This window comes from Oncorhynchus kisutch, linkage group LG10 (assembly GCF_002021735.2).
Source record: "Oncorhynchus kisutch isolate 150728-3 linkage group LG10, Okis_V2, whole genome shotgun sequence".
Taxonomy (NCBI): Eukaryota; Metazoa; Chordata; class Actinopteri; order Salmoniformes; family Salmonidae; genus Oncorhynchus; species Oncorhynchus kisutch.
The window spans coordinates 28,280,632-28,305,870 of record NC_034183.2 but is presented as its reverse complement, the minus strand read 5'-3'; the positions used below and the strand labels follow the sequence as shown (position 1 = coordinate 28,305,870).

At 46.7% G+C, this 25,239-nt stretch overlaps 1 protein-coding gene across 2 annotated transcripts in view; it reads right to left on the bottom strand.

Moving 5' to 3' along the window:
- Positions 1-25,239, bottom strand: part of plpp3 (phospholipid phosphatase 3) — a 40,634-nt gene that overhangs the window by 2,612 nt on the left and 12,783 nt on the right. The window contains exons 2-6 of one of the 2 annotated variants that reach the window (XM_031833440.1): positions 13,377-13,534; positions 11,291-11,383; positions 10,981-11,168; positions 10,803-10,860; positions 6,890-7,066 (exon numbers count right to left, since the gene is read on the bottom strand). In XM_031833440.1, the coding sequence (XP_031689300.1) occupies positions 6,890-7,066; positions 10,803-10,860; positions 10,981-11,168; positions 11,291-11,383; positions 13,377-13,534 (674 nt within the window). Of the gene's footprint in view, positions 1-6,889; positions 7,067-10,802; positions 10,861-10,980; positions 11,169-11,290; positions 11,384-13,376; positions 13,535-13,992; positions 14,148-25,239 lie in introns of both variants that reach the window. The other variant, XM_031833441.1, reaches the window with a different exon arrangement.

Genomic DNA, 25,239 nt, shown 5'->3' with positions numbered 1-25,239 from the left:
CACAGCCCTACATCATCATCATCATCATCATCATCATTAGGACTAGAACACAGTGAGCCAGGCGTTTCTCCCTTCCTCAGCCCTCTCTCCACCCTCTTCCTCCCACTCCCCCTCAGGTAGTGAGCTCACTGTGCCCTAGCGTGGGAGGCAGAGGGAGGAAGAGAAACGGAATTGCCAGTCTCTTCCTGAGGTCACCGCTCTATCCTTCTCTTTCACCCATCTCCTCCCTGAGAACTAGACTAGTCCCCTCTCCTCCCCACTCTTTCCACCATCCGCCTCACCCTTGGTCTCCCGAGAGGGAGGAAGAGATATGGAGGTCCTGATGACATCATCGGGCCAAACAGGAAACCGGGAAGACTAGGCAGGAAGTGGGCCCATGGAAAAGGCTCTTAGCAACGGGATATATCAGCCCTTAGCAACGGGATATTACGACTTAAGCCCTGAAGACCCCTTCTCTCCTTCACTACTCCTTCCTTCTCTTTCCATTCTTCTCTTCCTCTTTTCCCCTTCTTTCTCTCCTCCTTACATCTTTCCTTCTCCCCCACATCCAAACAGGCTCAGCTGATGGGGACCGATATAAAGGTGAGGGGTCATATTCCAGACCGCCTGCTGTCAGAGCATGACCTTTAACAGCCTTTACTAATGACCTTTGACGGAGTCATGACATCATCATAGAGAGACCCATAATAGACTCTACCAGCCCAACAACACACAAAGACACTTCACTAGAAAAAAAGGCCCTGTGTGTGTGTGTGTGTGTGTGTGTGTGTGTGTGTGTGTGTGTGTGTGTGTGTGTGTGTGTGTGTGTGTGTGTGTGTGTGTGTGTGTGTGTGTGTGTGTGTATGTGCCTGTGTGTGTGTAGATTCGTACTTACAAATGTAAATTCATATGTGGAGTGTTTGAGTTTATTTGTATTTTTACAAGGACAGTGCACATTAATCAACGTTTCAGTAAAAGGGCCGGTTACAATAACAATACAGACAATCAATGAGCAGTGAGCCCATGCAGAGCAACATAGGACAAGCAAGACATTACAGACAATCAATGAGCAGTGAGCCCATGCAGGGCAACATAGGACAAGCAAGACATTACAGACAATCAATGAGCAGTGAGCCCATGCAGAGCAACATAGGACAAGCAAGACATTACAGACAATCAATGAGCAGTGAGCCCATGCAGAGCAACATAGGACAAGCAAGACATTGCATACAGACAGAGCAACATAGCACAAAAAGCAACAAGACAAAATCCATAAAAGCAACAAAGTGTTTCCACACCTCACAAGCTACAGACAACAGACAACATGAAAAGCGGCAACACACTACTAGGGATTATGTTCACAAGTCTGATTAGCCACGTCTTTGTGTTTTTTGTGAAAGTGTGATAGGTGGTGCAGTTATGTGTGTCTGATGGCAGTGTATTCCAGACATGGGAAGCTCTCACAGAGAAACCAGATTGACTAAAGGTACTTTTCCTTAAGGGAACTATACAGTCACCTCTCATGGCAGACCTTGTGGATCTGCTGCCATATGTCTGGGTTTTCTGTTTAACAAAACTACTGATTGGAGGGGGAGCCAGGCCATTTAGGATCTTGAATACAAGACATGCGTCGGTGTATTGCACAAGATTTTTCCAACTCAGGAGCTCGTGCTTTCTGAGGATGTAACAGTGATGATGGCTATTGGGCTTCCTATCAAGCACTTTGAGAGCCTGTTTGTAGACAGACTGAATAGGTTTTAAAGTTGCACCGCAAGCTTGGGCCCAACTAGTCAAGCAGTATGTTAAGTGGGGGAGTATCATAGATTTAAATTACAGTTTTTCTACCTCTGAAGTCAAACAATTTCGTATAAATCGGAAAATTAGCTAGGTTGAATTTGGTGATTTGGAATCAAGTATGATGCCAAGGTACTTAAAATCAGATACCACCTGGAGCTTCTCCCCTGACACATAGACATCTGGCTCAGTAACATCAGTTGCCCTCTTTGTGAGGAACATGCAGACTGTTTTTTTCACATTGAGATGCAAACACGAGTCACTGAGCCACTTTGTGACCTGGACCATTACAGTAGTGAGTTCTTGTGCAGCTTGTTGTTTGCTCTTTGCATGCACATATATCACTGTAGCATCTGTGTGTAGCAGCGCTTTGAGCAGAGTGGTGAATGGTATCATATATCTGCCCACTACAGTTAAAGATGTGGGCAGCATTCCAAAACCCTTCCTCAGACGGGATGCATTCCAAAACACTGTCCTCACAAGGACCTAGTCATCCAATCAGAGCAGGCCTTGTCCCCCTGCTGACCATCTCTGACCTCTCACCCCTGGCTGGTCGTAGCATTATCACAGCAAAGAAGCTTCCTGTGCGCGCACACACACACACACACACACACACACACACACACCACCTTCCAGCCTATTGTGTGAGAAATGCAGACTCAGCAGCAGACACCAGGAGAGTAGGGGAATGTGTGCTCCTAAATATGGTCCTACTGGAAACATGCCAGCGGAACATTTAAAGGGGGCACACTGTCTCAGGGAGTCAGGGAGAAGTCTGGTGTGTATAGATAGATAGAGGATACAGTCATCCCCACTGATGGAGGCGTGCTTCGTCCCTCTATCCCTCCTTTCGTCAGACCGCTCCATCACTGCGTACAGCCTGGCATGGGTCTGCATTTGCCGAGGCGAGATTGCAGTCATAATACTATTTTTAACGGCAGTCTGCTGGTCATGTTTAGAGTCCTCTGTCACACCATGTGAATCACGAAGACACTGAGTCAGACATTGTGGCATGGCAGGAAGGAAGTGAGCATGTCTAAAATGAACAAGCACAGCTCACTGTGTTTTATAGAATACAGCGCCTGATACAACCTGTGGCTTTCATCAGAACCTACCACAGCTCATAGCGTGTCTAAAGCAAACCTCTTGCTCCTACAGCTTGGTGTATGTGTGTGTTTTTCTAAAGCTAACCCCTCGCTCAGAGACCGCATGAGATAGCAGTATGGGGAATTGTCAGATTATATATAGAGACCTTCAACATCACTAACAGAGAAGCCTCTATACACTGAGTATACTAAACATTTGGAGCACCTGCTCTTTCCAGGACATAAACCAGATGTATTCAACTCTTACCCTACGAAGTCCGGAGCCTGCTGGTTTTCTGTTCGACCTGATAATTAACCCATCAGTCGAAGCCCTGTCTAAGCCGGGGGAGGGGGTTCTGCTAAGCTATACGGAATTGTTTTAAGAAGGTCATACCAAGGATCATTTAGCTATTTGATTTTGGATTTTATATTCTACCAAAAATATATACCATTTTAATTTTTTTATAAAAAAGTATTTTTGGCCTTATTGCTATTAGCCCATACAAACGCATTGAATAACAGATTCACTACATGGAACAACAAATAATCCCCCACAAAAAATCTAAAGGAAGTTCATTCTGAAGTGTCTCTCCTATATCTGAGAGATAAAATAAAGATCAGAAGGACATCGAGTTTAGTGCATTAATTGCACACACCTGGTCAAAATCAGTCCCTGATTAGAGGGGAGCAATGAAAAAATGCAATGGAACTGGCTTCGAGTTGAGTTTGAAGGACATGCAGTAGACTGACCAGGTGAAACCTATGATCCCTTATTGATGTCACTTCTTAAATACACTTCAATCAGTATAGATGAAGGGGAGGAGACAGGTTAAAGAAGGATTTTTAAGCATTGAGACAATTGAGACATGGATTGTGTGTGTGTGTGTGTGTGTGTGTGTGTGTGTGTGTGTGTGTGTGTGTGTGTGTGTGTGTGTGTGTGTGTGTGTGTGTGTGTGTGTGTGTGTGTGTGTGTGTGTGTGTGTGTGTGTGTGTGTCTGTGTGTGTGTGTGTGTGTGTGTCATTCCGAGGGTGAATGGGCAAGACAAAATATTTAAGTGTCTTTGAACGAGATATGGTAGTAGGTGCCATGCACACCAGTTTGAGTGTGTCAAGAACTGCAACGTTGCTGTGTTTCACACTCAACGGTTTCCCGTGTGTATCAAGAATGGTCCACCACCCAAAGGACATCCAGACAACTTGACACAACTGTGGGAAGCACTGGAGTCAACATGGGCCAACTGTCATGCCCTGACCATAGAGAGCTGTTTATTCTCTATGTTGGTTGGGTCGGGGTGTGATTTAGGGTGGGTTATCTAAGGGAATTGTATTTCTATGGTGGCCTGATATGGTTCCCAATCAGAGACAGCTGTTTATCGTTGTCTCTGATTGGGGATCATATTTAGGTAGCCATTTTCCCATTGTGCTTTGTGGGATTTTGCCAGTGAGCATTATTATTAGCGTTTAGTTTTTTTATTTTTGTTCTTTGAAGTTTTCATTTCCAAAATAAAGGATGGAAACATACCACGCTGCATCTTGGTCTACTCCTTATGACGAATGTGACACCAACATCCTTGTGGAATGCTTTCGTCACATTGTAGAGTCCATGTTCCAGACAAATTGCGGCTGCTCTGAAGGAGTTCCTGTTTTGTAGACTGACATGTCTGTGTGCTTCTATAGAAGTTCTTCAGACATCAGAAAAGGCCAGTGGGTGAGAGTGGTATGAACATGCAGGTACCTTCATCTCTCCACTGTAGCTTATTGAGAGGGTTAAATACCTCTAAATTGCTAGAATCACCCATATCTCCACCTCCCTCCCTCCCCCTCTCTTAACAGCCCCTCTAAAGTGATCCCAGATGTGTCTGTGTTTCAACTCTGATTGGAGAAGGCAGCAGCGTCGTTAAACTAGCTAAGCCGATAGCCGCGACCTGCAGCAGTGTGTATGTGTGTGCAGGTCTCTTGGCTGTCGCGCTGAAGAATAGCTGAGCTCTCTATGAAATACACATATACACAGAGCTAAGAAGTCCTCCCTCTCTTCTCCTTCTGCCTTTCTCTCCTCTTCCCTATCGCTCCTCCCTCTGTCCTCTCATTCGTACACTCTTAGAAAAAAGGGTTCCAAAAGGATTCTGTGGCTGTCCCTATAGAAGAACCCTTTCTGGTTCTAGGTAGAACACTTTTGGGATCCATGTAGAACCCTCTGTGGAAAGGGTTCTACTTGAAAAGGGTTCTACTTGGAAGCAAAAGGGGTTCTTCAAAGGGTTCTATGAGGACAGCCGAATAACCCATTATCTGAACTCATTTCAGTATATGTTGATGTTTCTCTTATTAATATTTATATTGTTCCAGATGATTGACAGGGCAATAAGAACAGCTTACACAGTTTTGATTGGACCAGAACCTCTCCCACAACCTCTCCTACCCAGTGGAGTTTTGGGCAGGGAAGGGAAGGTTCTCTAAGTTCAGCCTGGTAGAAAGTTTCTAAAAAATAAAAGGGGTGCTGTCAGTACCCCAGCCCAGCCCTGGCAATATGTGTGTGTGTGTAAAGGTTGCCAGAGTGGTGTGTGTGGCAGTGCCAGAGATATGTCAGTAGCTGAGTCTAGGCGCCACCATGGCCTCTCCCACTTTATGAATCTAACCATTTCCATTCCTGAACTGAATGGGGGCAAGGCAGGAGTGTGTGTGTGTCATGCTGAGGTGATAAAACCAGAGCAGCCAAATAAAAAACAAACAAATAATTAACAACCTCATTTTTGTTTCAAAGTCCCCCGACTCTCCCCGATCTCTCTCTCTCTCTCTTTCCCCGATCTCTCTCTCTCTTTCCCCGATCTCTCTCTCTCTTTCCCCGATCTCTCTCTCTCTCTCTTTCCCCGATCTCTCTCTCTCTTTCCCTGATCTCTCTCTCTCTCTCTTTCCCCGATCTCTCTCTCTCTTTCCCCGATCTCTCTCTCTCTTTCCCCGATCTCTCTCTCTCTCTCTTTCCCCGATCTCTCTCTCTCTTTCCCCGATCTCTCTCTCTCTCTCTCTCTCTCCCCTCACCCAAATGTTTTACTTGGCAACATACGGCTTATAAGGCTATGATGGTTACAGATTGTAAGGACTCTCGCTCTCCTTCTCTCACACACACACACACACACACACACACACACACACACACACACACACACACACACACACACACACACACACACACACACACACACACACACACACACACACACACACACACACACACACACTCTCTCTCTCTCCTGGGGAGCTGGCTCCAGGCAATGTGCTATTCATTAAAGGGAATCAGATTCTCTTCACTTCGGAGCCTGTTTTTTTTCACAGAGGGGTAGCGAGAGAGAGAGAGTGAGGTAGAGAGAGAGAGAGAGTGAGGTAGAGAGAGAGAGAGGGGGGGGGTAGAGGGACGTAAAGGGAGGTAGAGAGAGAGAGAGAGAGAGGTAGAGAGAGAGGGAGGTAGAGGGAGAGAGAAAGAGAGAGGTAGGCGAGAGAGGTAGATGGAGAGGGAGAGAGGAGGGTAGAGGGAGGTAGCGAGAGAGAGGGAGTGGGAGAGAAAGAGAGAAAGAGAGAGAGAGGTAGGGGGTAGAAAGACTGAAAGAGAGAGCGCGAGGAAAGGGGAAAGGCGGAGTTGAGAGAGAGAAAAAGTAGGGGAGAAGATCTGGAGAATGTCTTGTAGTAGTTTAATGCCTCAATACATTCTCTCTCTCTCAGCCCTAATATCTCTGATTACCTGATCTGGCCTGACTCACAGCAGACTAACCTTGACCTCTGACCTCTAACCCTAACCCTTACAGTCACAATACAATAGATTACTAACAGTGACTCATGCAGTAGGCCAGCGTTTATTAGTTCTGATCCTGGGGACCCAAAGGGGTGTTCAGTTTAGTTTTTTTCTCTAGAACTACACACCTGATTTAAATAATCAACTCATCAAGCCTTTTAAACTGGGACTGAGTGGAATCAGGTGTGCAGTGCTAGGGCAAAAACTAAAATGTGTGTGTGTTTGTGTGTGTGTGTGTGTCTGTACTCACTATGCAGTAGGCCACCAGGGCGCCCTGTACAAAGCCGGCCAGTACATCTGTGGGGTGGTGCTTGTGGTCGGAGACACGTGATAGGCCGGTGTAGAATGCCATCATCAGCAGCGTGAACTGGACGAGGGGGCGGAGCAACCGGGCACCTCTCCACGTGAACCTGGACTGGAGATAGAACTGATGGAGAGAGGGAGAAAGAAAGAAAGAAAGAAAGAAAGAAAGAAAGAAAGAAAGAAAGAAAGAAAGAAAGAAAGAAAGAAAGAAAGAAAGAAAGAAAGAAAGAAAGAAAGAAAGAAAGAAAGAAAGAAAGAAAGAAAGAAAGAAAGAAAGAAAGAAAGAAAGAAAGAAAGAAAGGGATTATTATTTGAGTGGATGACCACAGAAAGACATTGAGCAGTATGTGTTTGATCTTACACAGACAGATTTATAGTGTTACACAGACAGATTTATAGTGTTACACAGACATATTTATAGTGTTACACAGACAGATTTATAGTGTTACACAGACAGATTTATAGTGTTACACAGACAGATTTATAGTGTTACACAGACAGATTTATACATCAGATATGAAGCACATGTGTAGATATGTATTTCATCAGGAGAAATTCCTTGGTAAAAGGGAATACGTGTGAAATATATTGTGTTATATTACTGAGATGAGTGTCTTTAAGAAGCCAAGGTCTCCCTCACCCCCTCTCTCACCCAACCACTCTCACCAAGTCCTAATAAGCAGACCTACAATAACAACAGCCCTGCCTAACTCCCGCTCCTCCCCCATAATGCCATGGATTCCCAGAGGAAGGTATGGAGGAGGCTGCTGGCTCTTCCTGGAAGACAAGCTCATCTTCGAGGAAGGAGAGGAAGGCACCCTCCCATCCCTCTCTCCCTCTCTCCTCTCAGGGATGTTTAGAGTTCTGGCTTCCGCAGGCAGTGACGGACTTACCATTAGACAGAAGAGGCAATTGCCTCAGGCCTGACATCATCAGGGGCTTCGTGAACTGGTCATTATAATAAAATAAAAATTGTAATCAAAACTGAATATAATAATAATTTATCAGCACGAGGCCCCGCCTCATACAGCCGAATAATAATCCATCATAAAGTCAACGATTTCTTTCCATACATATCAATATTAATATAATCCACGTTTTTCTAATAGCCGCCTATTGAAATGCATGAATGTAATGCTGTGTAATACCATGAATGTAATGCTGTGTAATAACATGAATGTAATGCTGTGTAATACCATGAATGTAATGCTGTGTAATACCATGAATGTAATGCTGTGTAATACCATGAATGTAATGCTGTGTAATACCATGAATGTAATGCTGTGTAATACCATGAATGTAATGCTGTGTAATACCATGAATGTAATGCTGTGTAATACCATGAATGTAATGCTGTGTAATACCATGAATGTAATGCTGTGTAATAACATGAATGAATGATTGATTTAGACATATTGAAGCAGGTTACGATAAAACAGGACAGTTCGATGGTGGATAGATTATACTGTATGAGGCTACTATAGCCGATACAAGAGTCAAGAGCAAAATAATACAATTGATTACATTATTACGTGCTAAATGTTTCTGATCAGTGATGAGCAAACTAATGAATGAGCTACCACCTCCACTTATTTGACCAGCCAGAATTCAATTAACAATTGATTATCAGACAAGTCACTAAGTCCCCCCCCCCCCTGTCCGCAGGTCTAGGGGGGGAACGGTGAAGGGAAGGAGGGAAAAGGTGGAGACCAGGCAAAGGGAAGAGGGTAAGACAGGAATGTCTGTCCTTCACAGCCATGATGTTTACTAGGCGTACTGTAGCAGTGTCAAGGGCTGTCCTAGTCCTAGAGAGATAGAGGCTGGAGTTCCAGTCCTGGTCCTAGAGAGATAGAGGCTGGAGTTCCAGTCCTGGTTCTAGAGAGATAGAGGCTGGAGTTCCAGTCCTGGTTCTAGAGAGATAGAGGCTGGAGTTCCAGTCCTGGTCCTAGAGGATAGAGGCTGGAGTTCCAGTCCAGGTCCTAGAGAGATAGAGGCTGGAGTTCCAGTCCTGGTTCTAGAGAGATAGAGGCTGGAGTTCAAGTCCTGGTCCTAGAGGATAGAGGCTGGAGTTCCAGTCCAGGTCCTAGAGAGATGGAGGCTGGAGTTCCAGTCCTGGTCCTAGAGAGATGGAGGCTGGAGTTCCAGTCCTGGTCCTAGAGAGATAGAGGCTGGAGTTCCAGTCCAGGTCCTAGAGAGATGGAGGCTGGAGTGCCAGTCCTGGTCCTAGAGAGATAGAGGCTGGAGTTCCAGTCCTAGTCCTAGAGAGATAGAGGCTGGAGTTCTAGTCCTGGTCCTAGAGAAATGGAGGCTGGAGTTCCAGTCCCGGTCCTAGAGAGATAGAGGCTTCTGTGTGAGTATGAGATACATTTTCCCACCACAGACTGAGGAATGTCTTAGATAATTTGTTTTGTGTTTGTGTCCTTAGAAAAACAGCAATAAAAAAACAACAATAGTCTTCTCATAAGTTTAGTGGTTTCTTAGAAAATTCTACTCAAGAAGAGAGATGTTTTCTCTCTGACTCACATAATAACTCCGGGACAGATATAAAACACACAACTGAGAAAGAGATAGAGAGAGAAAGAGATTTCCTGCCGTCATTCCGCACCAGCACAGAATGCCTGTAATATTGTTTACTAGCCATCTATTTGAAAAACAGGATCCTTGGAGTGTGTGCTGATGTGTGTGTCGCTGTGTGTGTGAGTAGTGTACAATCTGACTTGTTGGTCAGGATCTATTTCCTAGGAGAGTTGGCTATTCTCTCCTCGCTCTTTTCCTTCTTCCCTCTCTTCTTGCTCTTCTTTGACTTCACCACACTCCACCTCCCAGAAGACTTGTTCGTGGTTTAAATATCAAGCCTGTGCTCTGAAAGCACCACCTCTCTCCATTCTAACCCGAGAGGCTGCCAGAGAGAGGCGGGGATATATCCAGAGCTCGCCACAAAATACCACACAATACCCCAGGAGGCATGGGCCAACCAACCATGCACACCCAACAGCCTGTACAACCCAGCTCAGCCAAGCTAAACCTAACCTAGCCCAGCCCAAAACACTGACTGAGTCACACTAGCTCAGTAGTGAGCATAGTTGTGGAAATATCTGCAGTCGTAATAGAGGAGAAGAGGGAACGAGAGATGGAGGGGATAAAGAGGGGAGGGAGAGACAAAGAGATAGGGGGAGAGTGGGGGTAGTGGATGTAATACTAATTAGTGTTGGTAGGATGGAGGCCCCCCGGGGCACAGAAACTGACCTATGAACCAGGTGGAGAGAGGAAGGGAGAGAGAGGAGAGAGAGAAGGAGAGAGGAAGTGAGTTCAGCTGTTAAGAGGAAAAGAGGTAGAGAGCATCCATCCATCCATCTAGCCATCCATCCATCTATCCATCATTACATCCATCTAGCCGTCCATCCATCTATCCATCTATCTATCCATCTATCATCCATCTATCCATCCATCTATTTATCCATCCATCTAGCCATCCATCCATCTATCCATCCATCTATCCATCCATCCATCCATCTAGCCATCCATCTACCCATCCATCTAGCCATCCATCCATCTAGCTATCTATCCATCCATCTATCATCCATCTAGCCATCCATCCATTTAGCCATCCATCCATCTAGCCATCCATCCATCTAGCCATCCATCCATCCATGAAGAGGAAAAGAGAGAGACTTCAGCTCATTAAACCTACTTCCCATAATGCTCTCTGTCATCTGCACTCCATTGTTTCTGTGTACCACAGTGTGTGTGTGTGTGTGTGTGTGTGTGTGTGTGTGTGTGTGTGTGTGTGTGTGTGTGTGTGTGTGTGTGTGTGTGTGTGTGTGTGTGTGTGTGTGTGTGTGTGTGTGTGTGTTACTCACAGTCAGGTAGAGCATAGTAAACATAGAGAAGGAGGCATGTCCTGAGAAGAAGGATTTCCTGAAAAACAAACAAACATGTACCACCATGAGGGCAGACACCAACAGAGCACAGTATGGAGTATCACATAGTAGAGGGGGCCAGGACTCAGTGTGTGTGTGTGTGTGTGTGTATACTGACCTGGCCTCCTGTACTTTGCTCTCAGGGCCATTACAGGTGTAGGAGGTGATGTATCCAAGGGAACAGTTGATGGCTGACCAGTCAGGATTACACACATCCAGGAAATGAGGTCTCATTCTGCCCACTGACACCTTGGCAATGTCTGTGAACGACTGGCTGATGGCACATCCAAATATAAACACTCCAACCTGGAGGATGCAAACAACCCTTAGTACCACGATGTACAACTATTAGCATGAAAACATGTAGGTCTTTTTTATGTATCATTTATAGTCCGTCTCTACCCTCCCACACCTCTACTGGTACTCACCTGTTTGTAGAGAGATGAGACATAAGGGTTCCCAATGAACAACTTCGATCCCTCTCTGCGATAGTGAATCCTGTAACACTCTCCTATAACAATCTGTAGAGAGGAAAGGAGAGGATTTGCAATGAAAAGGTGGAAAGAATTTAACCTTACAAACAAACTCTTGATGATGCTCCGATGAGTGATACTGTCAACTCTCATGCTGTTAGGTCAAACACGCATGCATGGACACAGTGACAATCTATCGTTAATCATTCTCATGTTGAGTAAGTGAAGACATGGATAAAACAGGGAGGATGGAGAGACAGAGACAGTGAGGATGATGAATAGATAATAGACAGATGGAGAGATGAGCATGGCCTGACGTTCCCTCAGGCACCACTGGTATGATAACTAATGACGAGGCTTTAATGACCGAGGAGCTGATGGAGGGGAGGAGGAGGGGATGAGATGGACAGATGACACCTCTAACAGAGACAAATAGAGATAACACAGCTTATATCTATGGTTCTGGCCTTAGCTCTGTGGGTTAACACTGTCTCATACGATCCTGCAGTGATGTTGTAACACTAGAGCTGAACTGTTCTAGCAGGGCTGGGCTGCGGTGGGGTACAGCCTCCCCCCCAAGAGACACAGGGGCACGCCATCCCGTTTGCAGACCCCCTGGATCTCTGAATGTCCACACACAGCCCTCTGTGCAACAACCACCCACCCTCTCCTCTCTCACTATATCTCTCCTTTCCTCTGAGACAGCTAGAGATCTACTGTACCTCAACATTCTCCCCATATACTGCTATGAATCCACCTCCCTCCCTCCCTCCCTCCCTCCCTCCCTCCCTCCCTCCCTCCCTCCCTCCCTCCCTCCCTCCCTCCCTCCCTCCCTCCCTCCCTCCCTCCCTCCCTCCCTCCCTCCCTCTCTCCCTCCCTCCCACTCTCCATCACTCTCCACGCTGCCTATCTCATCCCACTGTGCAGACAGAATCTGTCAGGGATGGCAGCAGGAGATGGAGGGAGAGAAGGGGGGAGGGGGTTTCCCTGGGGAAAACACAGCCAAGAGGCCATGCTAGGAAAGTGTGTGTGTGTGTGTGTGTGTGTGTGTGTGTGTGTGTGTGTGTGTGTGTGTGTGTGTGTGTGTGTGTGTGTGTGTGTGTGTGTGTGTGTGTGTGTGTGTGTGTGTGTGTGTGTGTGTGTGTGTGTGAGAGAGTTTCTGCATGCGTGTGTCCGAGTAGGATTGGTGTCAGAATCACAGGAGACACCACTAATGATATACAGATGTGTGGACTCCACCAGCTTACCCACACCATGAGCTGTGAGAAAACACACACACACACACACACACACACACGCACACACACATACACTCCTGGTTTGAATAAGCCGAAGCGCTGAGCTGGTAGCTAGATTGTACCACCATGAGGGCAGATGCCAACAAAGCACAGTCTAGGGTCTCATATAGTAGACGGGGCTAGGACTCAGTGCAGGGTGTGTGTGTGTGTGTGTGTGTGTGTGTGTGTGTGTGTGTGTGTGTGTGTGTGTGTGTGTGTGTGTGTGTGTGTGTGTGTGTGTGTGTGTGTGTGTGTGTGTGTGTGTGTGTGTGTGTGTGTGTGTGGTGAGCGAGGGCACTGGGGGCACCAAGCCTTGAGGGCAGGCAACAAGAGGCATGGAAATCAACAGCTCAAACCAGGAGTGTATGTGTGTGGTTCAAATGCACAAGCACACACACACACACACACCCTCCCTCACTCATCAGAAGAATGGAAACAGTCTGGAGCCAATGCTGGTATGGCGATGGAAAATTACTTCACACAGAGCACACAACACATGAAACAACACATACATAGAGAGACAGAGAGACATACAGACAGAGAGACATACAGACAGACAGACAGACAGACAGACAGACAGACAGACAGACAGACAGACAGACAGACAGACAGACAGACAGACAGACAGACAGACAGACAGACAGACAGACAGACAGACAGACAGACAGACAGACAGACAGACAGACAAACAGACAGAGACATGGAGGGATGAGTATGGAGTATGAAGTGAGGGAGAGGAGTGATAGTAAGAGAGGTAGACTTACAGAGAGGATGGCAATAAGAATGCCAGCAGCACAGAGCACAGCATCGCTGATAGTGTCTCCATTTTTATATGGGTACCGGATGGACTCGTCAGAACAGTAAAAACCTCTCTGGTACGGCCGTATGGTGCTAGACTCTATTATCAGGAAGGGCAGGCCAGCTGCACAGAGAGAGAGAGGTGGGAGAGATAGAGGGGGGGAGAGAGACAGGCGGGAGAGAGAGAGAGAGAGAGAAAGAGGGAGATCGAGAGGAGAGGGGTAGAGAGGGAGGGAGAGAGACATAAGGTTAGTGACATGGACACAAACGGGAGGTCGAGGTAGGGGGCTGGTTGCACCAGGGGAACATGGGATAGCAAAGGAGGAGAGAGAAACAGAGGTTGGTCCAACATGGTCGTCTGAGTCTAGAAGAGTGATGGTTGTTGGAGCTCAAATCAGCCAGAGATAGTGATTTAATCACCACCCAGTTAACTCCAAACATAACCCACTATTTAAATCTTTAATCTAATATGGTCACTCTGTCTGACCCAGTTGACCATGCAGACCTCTAGACCTCCAGGCGTACCCCCTCTCTCCTTCCAGCCTTCCCCAGGCAGAGTGCTCTGTGGTAGGGCAGACTTACGGCCACAATGGGCACAATGAGCCCCACAGCAGTGAGGACGGATGAGGGGATGATGGAGTTCTTGTAGGAGTAACGCAGACTGACGTCGCTGCAGTAGAATCCACGCTGGTATGGACGCACTGAGGACCGGTGGAGAACCAGGCTTGGCAGCATGACTACACACACACACACACACACAGGTCACCACACACCTGGGACAACTCTCAGACTACACACCAGAGCACGCAACACATACAGTCAACTTACCTGTGACCTGTGGGGAGAAGCCTTTCTCTGGTACACAGTGTGTGCTGATTAGTGGTTACCAGGACATTCATTAAACCCTTTGTTTACGTTGTCAACATCCTCCTGTTGATTTTTTCTGTACTGCGTCAGTCTACTCTGTCAGTTATATGTGTCGATTTTCCTTCCTTCTCCCTCCCTCTGAGGAGAGAGAGACTGGGGAGAGAGAGACTGAGGAGAGAGAGACTGGGGAGAGAGAGACGGAGGAGAGAGAGACTGAGGAGAGAGAGACTGAGGAGGGAGAGACTGAGGAGGGAGAGACTGGGTAGAGAGAGACTGGGGAGAGAGAGACTGAGGAGAGAGAGACTGAGGAGAGAGAGACTGAGGAGGGAGACTGGGGAGAGAGAGACTGGGGAGAGAGAGACTGAGGAGAGAGAGACTGGGGAGAGAGACTGAGGAGAGAGAGACTGAGGAGAGAGAGACTGAGGAGAGAGAGACTGGGGAGAGAGAGATTGAGGAGAGAGAGACTGGGGAGAGAGAGACGGAGGAGAGAGAGACTGAGGAGAGAGAGACTGAGGAGAGAGAGACTGAGGAGAGAGAGACTGAGGAGAGAGAGACTGAGGAGAGAGAGACTGAGGAGAGAGAGACTGAGGAGGGAGACTGGGGAGAGAGAGACTAAGCGTGGGGATCTCTCAGCCTGACGACTCACACTAAAATTCTTCCGGTGCTCTGTCATTCACTACATACTTTAGTCTGAGACCGCCATCATTGAAGTTGTTTGTGGTGACGGGTGGCGTTGTACAAAACAAAGTCATCGGCGATTGCATATCAAAGCCAATGATTCATTTTCAAACCACTGCTTTACCCACGTGTGTTCTGGCTCTGGCCCAACCCATCAGATTCTGGACCAATCAGACGGCCCCAAATGTGTTCGCAATTGGTGAAGGGTCAGGGAGGTACTCAGATAGCAGGTTGATGGTTGTTGTCATGAATCTTGCCCTGAAGGCAGAACCGAGCGATTTCTGCTAGATGGGCCAGCCGCAAAGAAAAAATTGTCTAAGTAGTAAAAATGAATTGAAACAAAAATGTGCTTTTTGGGTTAGGGTTAGGCATTGCGGTTAGCAGCGTAGTTAGGGTTAGGTTTAGTGGTTCGGTTTATGGTTAGGGTTAGGTTTAGTGATTTGGTTTATGGTTAGGGTTAGGTATAGTGGTTCGGTTTATGGTTAGGGTTAGGTTTAGTGGTTCGGTTTATGGTTAGGGTTAGGTTTAGTGACCACTCTACAGAGCTGCCTCCAGGGCAAGATTCATGACAATAGATGCCAACCTACACTCAGTTCCAGACTCATTGCGGAGAAGCAACTAACATCCATGGGCGTGGCATAGCGTTTGGTCGAAGCAAGAAGTCTGGGTAGCCAGGCAAGGTTTCTGTCACCCATGTAGATAGCTATCTCAATACTCTGTTGAGCCTACTTTCAATACACACACCCTGTGAGACTTCCAGAGATCCATATGGTAAACAGCCAAGCCCATTCTGAGGACTCTCTCCCTCTTTCTCTCTCTTTCTCTCTCTTTCTCTCTCCCTTCATACTCGCCGGGTCCTCGGCGGGAGGGGGGGATTCAAATGCTAATGAGGAGGAGTGAAAGGAGGTCATGGGCTTAACAAACGTGGGAAACACACACACATACACACACACACACACACACTGTGCTGACCTCCACTAACCTACCTAAACCACTCAAAGAGCTGGGAAGCTCAAGAGGGTGACCAAAAAAACGGATGAGGAGACAGAGAGAGAGAGAGAGAGAGAGAGAGAGGGCAGCAGTGGGATAAAGAGGAGAGAGAGAGAGAGAGAGAGAGAGAGTGCAGCAGTGGGATAAAGAGGAGCGAGAGAGAGAGAGAGAGAGAGAGAGAGGGCAGCAGTGGGATAAAGAGGAGAGAGAGAGAGGGCAGCAGTGGGATAAAGAGGAGAGAGAGAGAGAGAGAGAGAGAGAGAGAGAGAGAGAGGGCAGCAGTGGGATAAAGAGGAGAGAGAGAGAGAGAGAGAGAGAGAGAGAGAGAGAGAGGGGGCAGCAGTGGGATAAAGAGGAGGGAGAGAGAGAGAGGGGGCAGCAGTGGGATAAAGAGGAGGGAGAGAGAGAGAGAGAGAGAGAGAGAGAGAGAGAGAGAGAGAGAGAGGGGGCAGCAGTGGGATAAAGAGGAGTGAGAGAGAGAGGCTGATGTTGGACACTCTCCTCTCTGCCTTGAATGCCTGTTTATAAATGTCTCTCTGTCCGTGCTGTATCCACTCCCTTCCCCCTCTCTCTGCCCAGTAGATGCCCAACAAGATATCACCGTTTTATAAATTTAACTTCAGATTCTGACGTTTATCCACATTTCTCCAAATGTCAAACTTCAACGTGTTTTTGACACCGTGGGGTGCTCCTCCTGCTCTGCATTGTTCTGAATGGTCAAGTTAAGAGTTAAAGCTTTTGGATAGGATAAAACATGACGTTTAGGCATTCACTCCGACTGGTTAACTTAAGGGTTAAGATATGGGATAGGGTTGAAATAGAAAACGAGTGTCTACCACTGCGATTGAACACGTGACCTTCGGCTATGGAGTCATGGGATTACGGCCATCCACCACCCTCATCCACGACACAGTCAAATCGGTCAATCGGCCTTCTCTGTTAGCGCTACAATATACTGGAATGCAATGCCCGTGGACTTGAGAAGCTGCACTGATTATTGTATTTTTACATGTAAAAAATCTATCCAAACCTTTACAAATGAAATCAAATGTTATTTGTCACATGCGCCGAATACAACCTTACAGTGAAATGCTGACTTACAAGCCATTAACCAACAAAGCAGTTTTAAGACAAATACCTAAAAGAAATAAGAAATAAAAGTTACAAATAATTAAAGAGCAGCAGTATAATAACAGTAACGAGGCTATATACAGGGGGTACCGGTACAGAGTACGGGGGCACCTGTTAGTCGAGGTAATTGAGGTAATATATATACATGTGGGTAGAGTTATTAAAGTGACTTGCGCATAGATAACAACACAGAGTAGCAGCAGCATAAGGGGGGGGGGGGGGGCTGGAGTGTTTGACCATTTTTAGGGCCTTCCTCTGACACCGCCTAGTATAAAGGTCCTGGATGGCAGGAGGCTTGGCCCCAGTGATGTACTGGGCTGTATGCACTACCCTCTGTAGTGCCTTGCGGTCGGAGGCCGAGCAGTTGCCATACCAGGCAGTGATGCAACCAATCAGGATGCTCTCGATGGTGCAACTGTAGAACTGTTTGAGGATCTGAGGACCATTGCCAAATCTTTTCAGTCTCCTGAGGGGGACTAGGTTTTGTAGTGCCCTCTTCACACATGAGTTACTGTATCTGTGGTTCCTCATATGTAAGACAACAGCTGATGATAGTGTTGTTGTTGTTGTTGTTGTCGTTAGAATTATATATGTATTTGTATTTTTGTATTGTTTTAGTGAGTATTTGTATAGTGGCTGTGTAAAAGCCCTTACCTGCCCAGGGATTATGGGTGCAAATGATCTTTTGGCACATTTACATGGGTGTTGCATTATTGATGTTAATGTGCATTGTTCCCTATAAATAAAATAAATAAATAGTGGCCGGGTCTGAAGGCATTTCCCGACGTTCTCAGGACATGGACAGACGTCCAGTTTCGAAGTCAATCTTGAGCGATCTGGCTGAGATGCCAGTCCTGTATTATCCTGCCCACCATGCCATCTCTATGAGAGCAGCCTGGTATGTAGGCATTCTCTTCATACCACCCCCCCCCCCCCCAAAGTGAGTGAGAGAGAGGGTGAGAGCGAGGGAGAGGCGAAAAGAAAGAAAGAGGTGGGCAGGGCTGCTGGCGAGAGCCCAGCTGGACTTGAGTGAATTAAATAAAGATCTTTCATGGGGTCACATCCAGAGATATGGGAGAAGGAGGGAGAGAGAGACAGAGGAGAGAATGGAGGGAGGAGGGAAGAGTGACGTGGGTGGTTTTACGAGCAGAGTCGTGGTTGTGCTCAGTGGAAAGTTTCTATTAGTCTTATCGGATTCTGTTATGCACTTCTCTCCTCTAGACTGAGAGAGAAACCGCAGAACACGCGTGAGAGAGAGAGAGAAAGAGAGAGAGAACACAGTAAGAGAACGGGAGAGGGAGAGGGGAAGAAAGCTGTTTACACACAATTATATTTCCAATATCCAACTTTTAATCTACTGACAACAATATGAGCAATTACCGACCGCAGGACCTGTAGGTGTGTGTGTGTGTGTGTGTGTGTGTGTGTGTGTGTGTGTGTGTACATGCATGTGTGTTGTGTGAGCGTGTATGAGAGAGATTACAGCTGGCGCCTGTTTGATTGGCTTTGTGGTTAATTTTGCCGCTGCCAATTAGAGGACTGATTCCTCTCTGAAACTCTAGTGGCACTATACAGGGCTTTAGACCTGTACCCTGAACTACACCCTGATGACTAGGGGAGGGAGGGAGGGAGGGAGGGAGGGAGGGAGGGAGGGAGGGAGGGAGGGAGGGAGGGAGGGAGGGAGGGAGGGAGGGAGGGAGGGAGGGAGGGAGGGAGGGAGGGAGGGAGGGAGGGAGGGAGGGAGGATGGTGTGAATAAGGGTGAATGACGGGAGGTGTAGAGGAGAGGAAGAAGCATTGTGATCTGCTTTAAACAGAGGATTTCCTCTTGTGTCTTGCTGTCTCAGTCATACCAGCCCTGCCTGCGGAGACAGGGGGCCAGGGGTCAAGGATAGAGGGGGAGGGGAAGAGACTAAAGGGTTTGACCCTGTTCGCCCTGCTAGTCTATTAAAGCTACAATCCTCCTCCTCCTTTTCTGTATCTCCTCTGCATGAAGATGGATCAGCTCAGCATTAGTGTGCATGCAACTCCGTGTACGTGCGTGTGTGTGCGCACGTCATTAGTGATGCGCGGGTTGACTCATAACCCGCAGTCCCAGCGGTTATATCCGCGGGGCGGGCGGGTTTAGGGTCATTAAATACTGTGTGGATGAAGGGCAGGTAGGTGGCTGGTGGATTGAATAAAGAGAAAACAATACCTTAAACGATCCATAAATGTATAATTCTTGTGCAATTTATATCTATAGGCTACTTTGAGGTCTGTCTTTCATTATTTTAGGCTATCTGGCATTAGTGCGTAAGGCTAAACTTCAAGGCCTAACTGTACACACACCAAATAGCCTACACGCCAATCACCAAATGCTTTTGGGAACGGGCAGAAAAAGTTCACATCGAATCCACAGAGGCAAAGAGGACAATGTCGGAGTTTAATTTAGTAAGAGAAAAGCTGCGAAATGGAGAGTTGAAAATAAAGAGATGGGAGGGAAAAGTAATGTTTGGGAAAGATCTGATGAACTGGTAAAAGACGATGATAGCAGTGATGATTGTGAGGCGATATACACATTTAACAGTCACAAGATGGGGACTGCAAATAGGGAAGTTCAAAATGTCTGCTGTTCAGATGGGTTAAATGGAAACTGACATCTGGACAGACTGTAGGTCTGTCCTCTCATAAAGACTTAATATTAACTCCTGCAAAATGAAGGACTTCTTGCAGTAAAATGATACACCAAATGTAGGCAACATTTTTACTCAGGAACATCTTGAAAGAATGTGAATGCTCAGTTAGATATCGCCTGTAGAGGCGCTATCTTTATCAGCATCGTAAACGCTGATAGTATTTCAACCACATAAAATATGCATCGAAGGCCCACTGAAATCTCATCAGAAAAATAATGGGTCGTTTTCGCAGCTTTCTACTTCCTTACAACCGGTCAAACCGATTTTGTAGAGAATCTTTTTTTCCAATTTCTTTGGTAACGGTGCTTTCAACGGGCCCTAAACTTCTTTGCTCTGTGAAAGTGAAAAGGGGGATACTTAGCCAGTTGCACAACTGAACGCATTCAACCGAAATGTGTCTTCCGCATTTAACCCAACCCCTCTGAATCAGGGGTGAAGTTAATCAAAAACAACACTATGAAAAGCTCATCCAGCTGACAGAGAAAACTACCGATGTCAACTAGATTGAAGCGATCATTCTACTGATTAATGGGTTTACTTGGTCTTCTAGGGCTACATATCATGAAAGAAGGGAAGCTGCATGTATCTAATTATAGACAAGTTGACTATTAGAAATGAGAAATTATGAGCAGAAACATACTGTATCTAAATCAGGCAACAACAACAAAAACTGAAACCCCTGTCCAAAAATAATTGTGCCGTCTCTGACTGTAGCCTACAGCACATTTTCTATATTGGCGGTTTAGGGTCGAATGCGGGCCTAAGATCGTCACTTTATCACAAATAGTCTGGCGGATGCGGACGGGTTGTTAGCAATTGCGGGTGAACAAACAGCACCACAGCACCATTAGCGTGCGTGTCTACTCGAGGCTCTTTGAGAGAACGCTGGACAGACTGGGGAGAAAAAGGGAGGGAAATGACAGGGAGAGAGATAGAGGGGTTGAAAGAGTTCAGGAGGCTACCTGACAACTTTCTGAGGAAGTGAACATTCTCCCTGCTCCTTATTGATGACATAATAAAGGTCTGCTAATCCAATCGTTAGCTAAGCTCCAGTTCCGGATTAGAACAAAGGGTTAAAACTCCCTAGCAACTCGATTCACACAGGTACCACAGCTCTAGTGTGTCTGGTCCATTAACTGCGTTATCAGGGCCTTTCTGAGCCCAGGGCAGTTGGGGGCCTGGTCGCTGGTCTGCTCTGATAAGCTGTGTGTACGTGTGTGCATGTATCTGTGTGTGCGAGTGCATGCGTGTGTGTGCGTGCGTGTGTGTGCGTGTGTGTGGCAGGAGGAGGAGCTGTATGTGTGTGTGTGTGGCAGGAGGAGGAGCTGTATGAAGAATGGGTGGCTGGGCACCAGTTCCGCTAGCCCGGCGGCATTATTCTGATCTGACCCGTCAATGCCAGCGTGTGTGTGTGTGTGTGTGTGTGTGTGTGTGTGCATGCTACATGGGCATTAAGGTACGGAATGTGTGGACCCTGAGGAACTCTTTAGGAGTGTGCTATTCCACTTTGCAAGGTTAGAGGTCAGGGATCAGGGGTCAGGGGTTATGGGTTAGGAGAGAACCCTCACATGAGATCAGTGCAAGCCTGAAATACTGTACTACCAATGACTTGAACAGCTTTAGCATAGAAGCTACAATCTCTCCTCTCCTCTACTCTCTCTGCTCTCATTTTCAATTCTACTTTTCAATTCTACTCCATAGCTGATCTGTGTATGAGTGTGTTTGAGAGAGTTTTGTCTGTGCAAGCTGCTGATGTCACTCACACATACACAAACACACACACAGAGAGAGACAAGCTGCTGCATCAGCAGAGCACTGTACAGTGTGAATGGCCTCTTTTCTCCTGCAGTGAAAGGGCAGCCAGCTAGGCAGGGTTAGGGCTAGGCAGGGTTAGAGCTAGGCAGGGTTAGGGCTAGGCAGGGTTAGGGCTAGGCAGGGTTAGAGCTAGGCAGGGTTAGAGCTAGGCAGGGTTAGGGCTAGGCAGGGTTAGAGCTAGGCAGGGTTAGAGCTAGGCAGGGTTAGGGCTAGGCAGGGTTAGGGCTAGGCAGGGTTAGAGCTAGGCAGGGTTAGGGCTAGGCAGGGTTAGGGCTAGGCAGGGTTAGAGCTAGGCAGGGTTAGGGCTAGGCAGGGTTAGGGCTAGGCAGGGTTAGGGCAAGGCAGGGTTAGAGCTAGGCAGGGTTAGGGCTAGGCAGGGTTAGAGCTAGGCAGGGTTAGGGCTAGGCAGGGTTAGGGCTAGGCAGAGGGCTCGGGGTGCTTGCTCTGAGAGATTGCTCTGAGACACACAGGCACCTGATAGGACAGCCTCTGGGCCAGGGGTCTTTACAGACAGGCACCTGCAAAAGACAGCCTCTGAGGTCCTTGCTTCAGCTCCCCTTACCCCTGACCTCTAAGCCTTAATCCTACATACATTTTTGGTACATCAATTTTTGGACTTATAAATGAATGACACATACCCATTGATTCTTGAAGAATATGCCTCATTAGCTTAGATCAACTGTCCTACCCCATCAGAACCCAAGATATAAGCTTGTTTTACTCCAATGTTTGTAAACAACGTAAATCTAAACAAACACTGCATAGCCTCAAACATGGTTAAAACTATACATTTGATATCATGGATGGTCAGTCCTTGATTTTCTGTCATTGATTTTGTTTGGTGCAGTATTTCTCAAGTTAAAAAACGTGCATGAACACGATTTGTCTCTCCTTGAATGACAACACACACTTAATTGAAGAATCCCTAATGTTGACCAATCGTAGACTTTGGGGACCGACTTTGGCTTGCCTGTTTTGTGTGTGCAGCCGAAAAAAACATCCTTGCCAAAGACCAAAACGAACCAAAACGTCACAAAATGTCATCATAATATATGCACGAACTGTTCCGAACTGTTTTGGATGGTAGGCATTGATATCATGGATGGTCAGTCCTTGATTTTCTGTCATTGATTTTGTTTGGTGCAATATTATATGCCTTTAGTCTTCGTTTCATAAGGGGGGTGGGGGGGGGGGACTGCATGTTTTCCATAGGAGGGGGGGCCCAACATGGCACTTTTGAGGCAGAGTTCCTGTGCTCAGAGATCAAATGATATGATCATCCACCCGCTCCTGTGCCAGACCCCCTGGGGACTGGCGAGTCCAGCACACTGCTTCCATCATGTTATATCTGCTTTAGGAGGGAAACCCGAGACCCCATAGGACCCCAGCAGCACACAGATCCCAGGGCTTTATAGTATAGAGAATAAAGGACAGTGTATAGAATAGAGCCGTCTGTCAGGCCTGCTGGGCGTTCCTCTACATTACCCTGTAGGACAAAGACCTGGTCTGGAAAGTAGGGCTGGAGGCCCTTTGAAAGCTGATGACTCCACCCGCCCTCCCCCCACCCCCACCCCATTCCTCTATTTCTCTACTCGTTCCCCTCTCCTCATACCCTCCTCCTTTCTCCACCCATCCTTACCGCCAGGCCCCGATATCAGAGGCTCAGAGCACCAGAGCGCCAGCTGTCACTAAGGGAAGAGTGTACCGTCTCTGTCTGGGCTAGAGATCAGGGCCTACTACCCCGGTCAATTCCATTCAATTCAAGAAACACATGTTAACATTGCCAAAGCAAGTGAGGTAGATAATGTACAAAAGTGAAATAAACAATAAAAATGAACAGTAAACATTACACTCACAAAGTTCCAAAAGAATAAAGACATTACAAATGTCATATTATGTATTTATACAGTGTTGTAACGAAGGTTGTCTCTCTCTCTCTCTCTGTGTGTGTGTGTGTGTGTGTGTGTGTGTGTGTGTGTGTGTGTGTGTGTGTGTGTGTGTGTGTGTGTGTGTGTGTGTGTGTGTGTGTGTGTGTGTGTGTGTGTGTGTGTGTGTGTGTGTGTACATGTTTAACTATACTTGTGGGGACATTTTGTTCATCCCCACAAGGTCAAATGCAAATTTCTAGGGGGTTTAATATTAAGGTTAGAATCAGTGTTAGGGTTAGAATTAGGTTTAGGAGCTAAGGTTAGGTTTAGGGTTAGGTTTAGGATTAAGGTTAGGTTTTGAGGTTAAGGTTAGAGTTAAGATTAGAGTTCGGTTTAGGGGTCAGGGAAAATAGGATTTTGAATGGGACTGAATGTTGTGTCCCCACAAGATTAGTTGTACAATTGTATTTTTTTATTTTCTATTTCAGCTTTATTTAACCAGGTAGGCCAGTTGAGAACAAGTTCTCATTTATAACTGTGACCTGGCCAAGATAAAGCACTGCGACAAAAACAACAACACAGAGTTACACATGGAATAAACAAACATACAGTCAATAACACAATAGAACATCTGTATACAGTGTGTGCACATGAAGTAAGGAGGTAAGGCAATAAATAGGCCATAGTGGCGAAGTAATTACAATTTAGCAATTAACAATGGAGTGATAGATGTGCAGATGAGGATGTGCAAGTAGAAATACCGGTGTGCTAAAGAGCAGAAGAAAATATACATATATATATATATGGGGATGAGGCAGGGAATTGGTCGGATGGGCTATTTACAGATGGGCTGTGTACAGCTGCAGCGACCGGTAAGCTGCTCTGACAGCCGATGCTTGAAGTGTGTGTGTGTATGTGTGTGTGTGTGTGTGTGTGTGTGTGTGTGTGTGTGTGTGTGTGTGTGTGTGTGTGTGTGTGTGTGTGTGTGTGTGTGTGTGTGTGTGTGTGTGTGTGTGTGTGCTTGCGTGCTCAAAGAAGTAAGTGTGAGCTTCTATTTCTATCAAGACAATGGATGTTAAATCCCGGCTATAGTGTGAGCGGCCTCAGTATTGTTCTCCAGTTTAGCAGTGACCCTCTCCTCTCCAGCCCTCTGTATGTAAACAGGACAGAGAGAGTGTCAGAGAGAAGGATAAGAACTAACAGCCTTATAACAGCCTTTTAACCACCTCTTGCTGGATAAGACTACATCCAAACAATAGAATCACAAAGTCTGAAATAAAGCCCCAGAAAGCCTCTGTAACATGTATCTCCTGTCAACTAAATAACCAGCCAATGACACGGCGGAAGGGCGGGAGTATCTGAGAGATACACAAGCAATGAGGAACTAACTCTCTATCTCCCTCTATCTCCCCTTTCTCCAGCTCTCCCCTCCATCCCTCTCTCTCTCTACCCCGAGGACTATTAGTGCTCGTTAGCGGCACAAAGAGCCCAGACGCATCAAAAGAACCATTGTTCCCCAAAACAGTGAATATCTCCCCACCCCCAGAGAGAGAGAGAGAGGGAGTCCGTATTGAGGCCAGAGGGGCCAGTGTGACAGTGAAGAGAAGAGATGGAGAGATGAGGCCCTGTCAAGGATGGTAGGGACAAAGCGAAGAGAGAGGGAGAGACTGGAGAGAGAGACAGAAGAGGCTGTCAGATGTTTATGTGTGATGCCCACACACACAATTCCACAGAACACACACTCGAAACGTCAACTTGAAACCCACACTTAGAACATACAGCTAAACACCCTGGAATTATAAT